The sequence below is a fragment of the Drosophila obscura genome, unplaced genomic scaffold, assembly GCF_018151105.1.
Source record: "Drosophila obscura isolate BZ-5 IFL unplaced genomic scaffold, ASM1815110v1 contig_1, whole genome shotgun sequence".
Lineage (NCBI taxonomy): Eukaryota > Metazoa > Arthropoda > Insecta > Diptera > Drosophilidae > Drosophila > Drosophila obscura.
The window spans coordinates 10,779,452-10,790,150 of record NW_024542679.1 but is presented as its reverse complement, the minus strand read 5'-3'; the positions used below and the strand labels follow the sequence as shown (position 1 = coordinate 10,790,150).

Here is a 10,699-nt window from a genome sequence, read left to right as displayed (position 1 = left end):
TGATCCCGTTTCCGATGGCAGCCAGTCCAGCACCGCCGTGGAAGGTGGAGATTCGAATCAGTCCTCTTCTTCTACAACGACAACCACCACAACTTCCAATGATGGAACCGTCGTGTCTGAGCCCGTTGTCGAGGCCAGCGAGTCCAGCACCGCCGTGGAAGGTGGAGATTCGAATCAGTCCTCTTCTTCTACAACGACAACAACCACCACAACTTCCAATGATGGAACCGTCGTGTCTGATCCCGTTTCCGAGGCCAGCCAGTCCAGCACCGCCGTGGAAGGTGGAGATTCGAATCAGTCATCTTCTTCTACAACGACAACAACCACCACAACTTCCAATGATGGAACCGTCGTGTCTGATCCCGTTTCCGACGCCAGCCAGTCCAGCACCGCCGTGGAAGGTGGAGATTCGAATCAGTCCTCTTCTTCTACAACGACAAACACCACAACTTCCAATGATGGAACCGTAGTGTCTGAGCCCGTTGTCGAGGCCAGCGAGTCCAGCACCGCCGTGGAAGGTGGAGATTCGAATCAGTCCTCTTCTTCTACAACGACAACCACCACAACTTCCAATGATGGAACCGTCGTGTCTGAGCCCGTTGTCGAGGCCAGCGAGTCCAGCACCGCCGTGGAAGGTGGAGATTCGAATCAGTCCTCTTCTTCTACAACGACAACCACCACAACTTCCAATGATGGAACCGTAGTGTCTGAGCCCGTTGTCGAGGCCAGCGAGTCCAGCACCGCCGTGGAAGGTGGAGATTCGAATCAGTCCTCTTCTTCTACAACGACAACCACCACAACTTCCAATGATGAAACCGTCGTGTCTGATCCCGTTTCCGATGCCAGCCAGTCCAGCACCGCCGTGGAAGGTGGAGATTCGAATCAGTCCTCTTCTTCTACAACGACAACCACCACAACTTCCAATGATGGAACCGTAGTGTCTGAGCCCGTTGTCGAGGACAGCGAGTCCAGCACCGCCGTGGAAGGTGGAGATTCGAATCAGTCCTCTTCTTCTACAACGACAACCACCACAACTTCCAATGATGGAACCGTCGTGTCTGAGCCCGTTGTCGAGGCCAGCGAGTCCAGCACCGCCGTGGAAGGTGGAGATTCGAATCAGTCCTCTTCTTCTACAACGACAACAACCACCACAACTTCCAATGATGGAACCGTCGTGTCTGATCCCGTTTCCGACGCCAGCCAGTCCAGCACCGCCGTGGAAGGTGGAGATTCGAATCAGTCATCTTCTTCTACAACGACAACAACCACCACAACTTCCAATGATGGAACCGTCGTGTCTGATCCCGTTTCCGACGCCAGCCAGTCCAGCACCGCCGTGGAAGGTGGAGATTCGAATCAGTCCTCTTCTTCTACAACGACAAACACCACAACTTCCAATGATGGAACCGTAGTGTCTGAGCCCGTTGTCGAGGCCAGCGAGTCCAGCACCGCCGTGGAAGGTGGAGATTCGAATCAGTCCTCTTCTTCTACAACGACAACCACCACAACTTCCAATGATGGAACCGTAGTGTCTGAGCCCGTTGTCGAGGCCAGCGAGTCCAGCACCGCCGTGGAAGGTGGAGATTCGAATCAGTCCTCTTCTTCTACAACGACAACCACCACAACTTCCAATGATGGAACCGTAGTGTCTGAGCCCGTTGTCGAGGCCAGCGAGTCCAGCACCGCCGTGGAAGGTGGAGATTCGAATCAGTCCTTCTTCTTCTACAACGACAACCACCACAACTTCCAATGATGGAACCGTCGTGTCTGATCCCGTTTCCGACGCCAGCCAGTCCAGCACCGCCGTGGAAGGTGGAGATTCGAATCAGTCCTCTTCTTCTACAACGACAACCACCACAACTTCCAATGATGGAACCGTCGTGTCTGATCCCGTTTCCGACGCCAGCCAGTCCAGCACCGCCGTGGAAGGTGGAGATTCGAATCAGTCCTCTTCTTCTACAACGACAACCACCACAACTTCCAATGATGGAACCGTAGTGTCTGATCCCGTTTCCGATGCCAGCCAGTCCAGCACCGCCGTGGAAGATGGAGATTCGAATCAGTCCTCTTCTTCTACAACGACAACAACCACCACAACTTCCAATGATGGAACCGTAGTGTCTGATCCCGTTTCCGATGCCAACCAGTCCAGCACCGCCGTGGAAGGTGGAGATTCGAATCAGTCCTCTTCTTCTACAACGACAACCACCACAACTTCTAATGATGGAACCGTAGAGTCTGATCCCGTTTCCGATGCCAACCAGTCCAGCACCGCCGTGGAAGGTGGAGATTCGAATCAGTCCTCTTCTTCTACAACGACAACCACCACAACTTCCAATGATGAAACCGTCGTGTCTGATCCCGTTTCCGATGCCAGCCAGTCCAGCACCGCCGTGGAAGGTGGAGATTCGAATCAGTCCTCTTCTTCTACAACGACAATCACCACAACTTCCAATGATGGAACCGTCATGTCTGAGCCCGTTGTCGAGGCCAGCGAGTCCAGCACCGCCGTGGAAGATGGAGATTCGAATCAGTCCTCTTCTTCTACAACGACAACCACCACAACTTCCAATGATGGAACCGTAGTGTCTGAGCCCGTTGTCGAGGCCAGCGAGTCCAGCACCGCCGTGGAAGGTGGAGATTCGAATCAGTCCTCTTCTTCTACAACGACAACCACCACAACTTCCAATGATGGAACAGTCGTGTCCGAGCCCGTTGTCGATGCCAGCCAGTCCAGCACCGCCGTGGAAGGTGGAGATTCGAATCAGTCCTCTTCTTCTACAACGACAACCACCACAACTTCCAATGATGGAACAGTCGTGTCCGAGCCCGTTGTCGATGCCAGCCAGTCCAGCACCGCCGTGGAAGGTGGAGATTCGAATCAGTCCTCTTCTTCTACAACGACAACCACCACAACTTCCAATGATGGAACCGTAGTGTCTGAGCCCGTTGTCGATGCCAGCCAGTCCAGCACCGCCGTGGAAGGTGGAGATTCGAATCAGTCCTCTTCTTCTACAACGACAACTACCACAACTTCCAATGATGGAACAGTCGTGTCTGAGCCCGTTGTCGATGCAAGCCAGTCCAGCACCGCCGTGGAAGGTGGAGATTCGAATCAGTCCTCTTCTTCTACAACGACAACCACCACAACTTCCAATGATGGAACCGTAGTGTCTGAGCCCGTTGTCGATGCCAGCCAGTCCAGCACCGCCGTGGAAGGTGGAGATTCGAATCAGTCCTCTTCTTCTACAACGACAACCACCACAACTTCCAATGATGGAACAGTCGTGTCTGAGCCCGTTGTCGATGCCAGCCAGTCCAGCACCGCCGTGGAAGGTGGAGATTCGAATCAGTCCTCTTCTTCTACAACGACAACCACCACAACTTCCAATGATGGAACCGTAGTGTCTGATCCCGTTTCCGCTGCCAGCCAGTCCAGCACCGCCGTGGAAGGTGGAGATTCGAATCAGTCCTCTTCTTCTACAACGACAACCACCACAACTTCCAATGATGGAACCGTAGTGTCTGAGCCCGTTGTCGAGGCCAGCGAGTCCAGCACCGCCGTGGAAGGTGGAGATTCGAATCAGTCCTCTTCTTCTACAACGACAACCACCACAACTTCCAATGATGGAACCGTCGTGTCTGAGCCCGTTGTCGAGGCCAGCGAGTCCAGCACCGCCGTGGAAGATGGAGATTCGAATCAGTCCTCTTCTTCTACAACGACAACCACCACAACTTCCAATGATGGAACCGTAGTGTCTGAGCCCGTTGTCGATGCCAGCCAGTCCAGCACCGCCGTGGAAGGTGGAGATTCGAATCAGTCCTCTTCTTCTACAACGACAACCACCACAACTTCCAATGATGGAACCGTAGTGTCTGAGCCCGTTGTCGAGGCCAGCGACTCCAGCGAGTCCAGCACCGCCGTGGAAGGTGGAGATTCGAATCAGTCCTCTTCTTCTACAACGACAACCACCACAACTTCCAATGATGGAACCGTAGTGTCTGATCCCGTTTCCGCTGCCAGCCAGTCCAGCACCGCCGTGGAAGGTGGAGATTCGAATCAGTCCTCTTCTTCTACAACGACAACCACCACAACTTCCAATGATGGAACAGTCGTGTCTGAGCCCGTTGTCGATGCCAGCCAGTCCAGCACCGCCGTGGAAGGTGGAGATTCGAATCAGTCCTCTTCTTCTACAACGACAACCACCTCAACTTCCAATGATGGAACCGTCGTGTCTGATCCCGTTTCCGCTGCCAGCCAGTCCAGCACCGCCGTGGAAGGTGGAGATTCGAATCAGTCCTCTTCTTCTACAACGACAACCACCACAACTTCCAATGATGGAACCGTCGTGTCTGAGCCCGTTGTCGATGCCAGCCAGTCCAGCACCGCCGTGGAAGGTGGAGATTCGAATCAGTCCTCTTCTTCTACAACGACAACCACCACAACTTCCAATGATGGAACCGTAGTGTCTGAGCCCGTTGTCGAGGCCAGCGACTCCAGCGAGTCCAGCACCGCCGTGGAAGGTGGAGATTCGAATCAGTCCTCTTCTTCTACAACGACAACCACCTCAACTTCCAATGATGGAACCGTCGTGTCTGAGCCCGTTGTCGATGCCAGCCAGTCCAGCACCGCCGTGGAAGGTGGAGATTCGAATCAGTCCTCTTCTTCTACAACAACAACCACCACAAGTTCCAATGATGGAACCGTAGTGTCTGATCCCGTTTCCGCTGCCAGCCAGTCCAGCACCGCCGTGGAAGGTGGAGATTCGAATCAGTCCTCTTCTTCTACAACGACAACCACCACAACTTCCAATGATGGAACCGTAGTGTCTGAGCCCGTTGTCGATGCCAGCCAGTCCAGCACCGCCGTGGAAGGTGGAGATTCGAATCAGTCCTCTTCTTCTACAACGACAACCACCACAACTTCCAATGATGGAACAGTCGTGTCTGAGCCCGTTGTCGATGCCAGCCAGTCCAGCACCGCCGTGGAAGGTGGAGATTCGAATCAGTCCTTCTTCTTCTACAACGACAACCACCACAACTTCCAATGATGGAACCGTAGTGTCTGAGCCCGTTGTCGAGGCCAGCGACTCCAGCGAGTCCAGCACCGCCGTGGAAGGTGGAGATTCGAATCAGTCCTCTTCTTCTACAACGACAACCACCTCAACTTCCAATGATGGAACCGTCGTGTCTGAGCCCGTTGTCGATGCCAGCCAGTCCAGCACCGCCGTGGAAGGTGGAGATTCGAATCAGTCCTCTTCTTCTACAACAACAACCACCACAAGTTCCAATGATGGAACCGTCGTGTCTGATCCCGTTTCCGACGCCAGCCAGTCCAGCACCGCCGTGGAAGGTGGAGATTCGAATCAGTCCTCTTCTTCTACAACGACAACAACCACCACAACTTCCAATGATGGAACAGTCGTGTCTGAGCCCGTTGTCGATGCCAGCCAGTCCAGCACCGCCGTGGAAGGTGGAGATTCGAATCAGTCCTCTTCTTCTACAACGACAACAACCACCACAACTTCCAATGATGGAACAGTCGTGTCTGAGCCCGTTGTCGATGCCAGCCAGTCCAGCACCGCCGTGGAAGGTGGAGATTCGAATCAGTCCTCTTCTTCTACAACGACAACCACCACAACTTCCAATGATGGAACCGTAGTGTCTGATCCCGTTTCCGCTGCCAGCCAGTCCAGCACCGCCGTGGAAGGTGGAGATTCGAATCAGTCCTCTTCTTCTACAACGACAACCACCACAACTTCCAATGATGGAACCGTAGTGTCTGAGCCCGTTGTCGATGCCAGCCAGTCCAGCACCGCCGTGGAAGGTGGAGATTCGAATCAGTCCTCTTCTTCTACAACGACAACCACCACAACTTCCAATGATGGAACAGTCGTGTCTGAGCCCGTTGTCGATGCCAGCCAGTCCAGCACCGCCGTGGAAGGTGGAGATTCGAATCAGTCCTCTTCTTCTACAACGACAACCACCACAACTTCCAATGATGGAACCGTAGTGTCTGAGCCCGTTGTCGAGGCCAGCGACTCCAGCGAGTCCAGCACCGCCGTGGAAGGTGGAGATTCGAATCAGTCCTCTTCTTCTACAACGACAACCACCTCAACTTCCAATGATGGAACCGTCGTGTCTGAGCCCGTTGTCGATGCCAGCCAGTCCAGCACCGCCGTGGAAGGTGGAGATTCGAATCAGTCCTCTTCTTCTACAACAACAACCACCACAACTTGCAATGATGGAACCGTCGTGTCTGATCCCGTTTCCGACGCCAGCCAGTCCAGCACCGCCGTGGAAGGTGGAGATTCGAATCAGTCATCTTCTTCTACAACGACAACAACCACCACAACTTCCAATGATGGAACCGTCGTGTCTGATCCCGTTGTCGATGCCAGCCAGTCCAGCACCGCCGTGGAAGGTGGAGATTCGAATCAGTCCTCTTCTTCTACAACGACAACCACCACAACTTCCAATGATGGAAAGGATAAGTCAAGCTCCTCGTCTGACCCTGTTGTCAATAGTAACAAAAGTAAGAGCGGTGGTAGCTCAAGTCAGTCCTCTTCCACCACGACAACAGTCACAACAGATTCCAATGGACATACTCAGACAAGCTCATCGAAGCCAGTTGTCAGTGTCAGCAAATCAAGCTCCACTAAGACTAACGGTGGTTCGATTAAGTCTTCTTCAACAAAAACAACCATCACAACAACATCAAAGGCAAACCTGTTGTAATTGCCAGTCAGAGTGGCAATGTTGTGAATGGTGGAAAATCAAGCTCGACTTCTAGCAAAACTACAAAGACGTATACTTCAAGCTCTTCGAAGATCCCTAAGAAGAACCGAAAGTCAAGCTCAACCACAAGCAAAACTACAAAGACCTATTCTTCAAGCTCGTCAGGTGTTCCTAAGACACTTGAAGAGTCATCATCAAGCGAAAGTGCATCCACATCTTCGTCGGCTGTGCCAAAGTCGAATGGAAAGTCAGGCTCCACCTCAAGCAAAACTACAACCACCTATACATCTAGTTCTGTGAAAGTACCTAAGACTAGAAGATCATACTCTTGGTCAAGTTCATCAAAGAAAATATCCAATGGTGGTAAGCCTTATGAGGTTCCGATTTCAGGCTCAACCACTGGCAACTCCGGTTCAGGCTCTAGAAAAGCTTGGTCCAAGCGCTCCACCACTCAAATCACTAACCAACCATCGATTGATGCGTCTTCCATAGATGGCGGATCCAGCTCGTGGTCTAAGCTGATCAAAAAGGCGACGCCAGGCTCATTGCCAGAAGATGAAACCTATGGCAGCGGCATTGGATCTCGCGGCTTACAATCTTGGTCTCAGCGGTCAGGCTTCTCTGGTGATAGCTCTGATCAAACAGGCTCTGCAGGCTTTCGTGCCAGATTTGGTAGGGCCAGCAGAGGACTCAGTGAGCTGTCCCAATCAGGCGCTCAAGGCTCGCGAACATGGACTAAAAGATACGCAGATACAAATGAGAACGACACCGAAAACGACGATAATTCTGTGGCATCCGAAGCTAATTCCGACGACTCGACGAATGTGCAAGAATCGAGCTCAGGCGATGAAACTACAGATGAAACTAGCGCACAGCAGGGCTCCGGACAATACCCCGGACAATACTGGTGGGGAAACGGACGTTGGGCTAGAGCCCAACCTAGTTGGAGGTACGGCTGGCGTCCCTATGGAAGCGGTTGGGGTGGATGGAACAATCGTTATCAAAAGTAGTGGACCGCATAAATGGGACTAGATCTTATGCCCGGTACGGCTATAAACTTTCAGCTAAATGACTGATTTTAACGATTGTAAAAAATATACATATGCATTTGAATATTAACTTATTGAGTTTTGGTTTCGGAGTTATATTTGCAACTAAATTAGTCGATGTAAAGCTGCGCTGGAGGAAATGGGTTTCTTGTCGTTACCCCATCAAAAATCTTGGCTCAAACACACATAAATATGTTAAAGCAATGCATTATGCAAGAGTATAAGTCGGTTATTTTATTAGATTTTCAAAAGAAATGGATTTTTATTGATGTATAAAGTCTAGAAGAAAAAGTAAAACTTCTTTCCATCGCTGCTACTATTTCGAATTAATTGCATCAGACCTATCCATTGGATTCGCGAAAGCTGCGCTGGTTGCTTCAGCGTGGGCTCCTCCGTAGTAGTTGTAGATGCGGCGGTTGCAGATGCAATCGACAACGCCAGCAAAGTGAAAATAAGGAAAGTAACACCTGCTTCATTATTCTTGGAATGCTGACTAAAGCCAAATTATATTTTTTGGGTGTTATATCTCATTTTTTAGAAACTTTTGTACATTCTATGGGTACAAATATTTGAACAACTGCTTTAGGCGTCAAACACTAATAACGCGAAAAGTCACTCACACATACGAAGTACTTAGAGTAATGTGAAATTTACTAGAAATTCAACTTGTTGTTCGGATATATTAATTAAACGGGTACGGTCTCAAAGCGGAAGCAGATTCAAAAAGTCGAATTCTTCAGCCAAAGAAGCCTTGGAAATTGAATCGGTTGGTGTCGCACGCAAGAAGACCGTTTACGGAATGTACTTTTTGGTACATTTTTATATCGAAATGGACGTAAAGCGGCATTTATTGTAATATAACAGGCCAAAATATTCAAAATTATCTCAGACATAGACAGTTTCCAACTCATGAAGCAATAGGAGGCAAATTTAATCAAAACATTACAAATATGTTAAAGAATGAAAATATGTCAACTGGTATATTTTATCAACAATCCTTGGTCACACTGGTTACAAGATAAATAATATGTTAAATTCCATCACGAACCATACAATATATGTGCCAGTTCATAGAACGGAAGTGGCGCAGAAAACCTGTCTGAACCTGTCAACCAAATCAAACCATTAACATCTTTTATTTTTATATATTGTATCTCTTTTCGCTCTAATTTTTCTCATTTTCTGCCTCCACTTTCCACCGCTTAAATGGCAGAAAACCGTTAAATTCAAATCGGAGATACCAGGCGCACAGAAATCAGCAGAAGGTCGCTGCTATTTTTAAATTCTCGTTTTTTCTTGTTTGTCTTTGTATTTCGTTGCTCTCTCTTTTCGCTCTAATTTTTCTCATTTTCTTCCTCCACTTTCTACCGCTTAAATGGCAGAAAACTGTTAAATTCATATCTGAGATACCAGGCGCACAGAAATCAGCAGAAGGTCGCTGCTATTTTTAAATTCTCGTTTTTATTTGTTTCTCTTTGTATTTCGATGCTCTCTCTTTTCGCTCTAAATTTGCTCATTTTCTGCCTCCACTTTCCACCGCTTAAATGGCAGAAAACCGTTAAATTCAAATCGGAGATACCAGGCGCACAGAAATCAGCAGAAGGTCGCTGCTATTTTTAAATTCTCGTTTTTTATTGTTTCTCTTTGTATTTCGATGCTCTCTCTTTTCGCTCTAATTTTTCTCATTTTCTTCCTCCACTTTCCACCGCTTAAATGGCAGAAAACCGTTAAATTCAAATCTGAGATACCAGGCGCACAGAAATCAGCAGAAGGTCGCTGCTATTTTTAAATTCTCGTTTTTATTTGTTTCTCTTTGTATTTCGATGCTCTCTCTTTTCGCTCTAAATTTGCTCATTTTCTGCCTCCACTTTCCACCATTCAAAAGGCAAAAAAAAAAGAGAAAATTCAAATCTGAGATACCAGGCGCACAGAAATCAGCAGAAGGTCGCTGCTATTTTTAAATTCTCGTTTTTATTTGTTTCTCTTTGTATTTCGATGCTCTCTCTTTTCGCTCTAAGTTTTCTCATTTTCTTCCTCCACTTTCCACCGCTCAAATGGCAGAAAACTGTTAAATTCATATCTGAGATACCAGGCGCACAGAAATCAGCAGAAGGTCGCTGCTATTTTTAAATTCTCGTTTTTATTTGTTTCTCTTTGTATTTCGATGCTCTCTCTTTTCGCTCTAAATTTGCTCATTTTCTGCCTCCACTTTCCACCATTCAAAAGGCAAAAAAAAAAAAGAAAAAATTCAAATCTGAGATACCAGGCGCACAGAAATCAGCAGAAGGTCGCTGCTATTTTTAAATTCTCGTTTTTATTTGTTTCTCTTTGTATTTCGATGCTCTCTCTTTTCGCTCTAATTTTTCTCATTTTCTTCCTCCACTTTCCACCGCTTAAATGGCAGAAAACCGTTAAATTCAAATCTGAGATACCAGGCGCACAGAAATCAGCAGAAGGTCGCTGCTATTTTTAAATTCTCGTTTTTTCTTGTTTCTCTTTGTATTTCGTTGCTCTCTCTTTTCGCTCTAGTTTTTCTCATTTTCTGCCTCCACTTTCCACCGTTCCAATGGCAGAAAACCGTTAAATTCAAATCGGAGATACCAGGCGCACTGAAATCAGCAGAAGGTCGCTGCTATTTTTAAATTCTCGTTTTTTATTGTTTCTCTTTGTATTTCGATGCTCTCTCTTTTCGCTCTAAATTTGCTCATTTTCTGCCTCCACTTTCCACCGTTCAAATGACAGAAAACTGTTAAATTCAAATCTGAGATACTAGGCGCACAGAAATCAGCAGAAGGTCGCTGCTATTTTTAAATTCTCGTTTTTTCTTGTTTCTCTTTGTATTTCGTTGCTCTCTCTTTTTCGCTCTAATTTTTCTCATTTTCTGCCTCCACTTTCCACAGCTCTAATGTCAG

At 48.4% G+C, this 10,699-nt stretch overlaps 1 protein-coding gene across 1 annotated transcript; it reads left to right on the top strand.

Moving 5' to 3' along the window:
- Positions 1–1,283: 1,283 nt before the first annotated feature.
- On the top strand, positions 1,284–7,857 carry LOC111071313 (serine-rich adhesin for platelets). Its single transcript, XM_041592165.1, is given in 4 exon segments — positions 1,284–1,343; positions 1,647–3,810; positions 3,937–5,012; positions 5,014–7,857. Coding segments are annotated over 4 exon segments (5,025 nt in total). The 3' UTR covers positions 6,739–7,857.
- Positions 7,858–10,699: the final 2,842 nt, after the last annotated feature.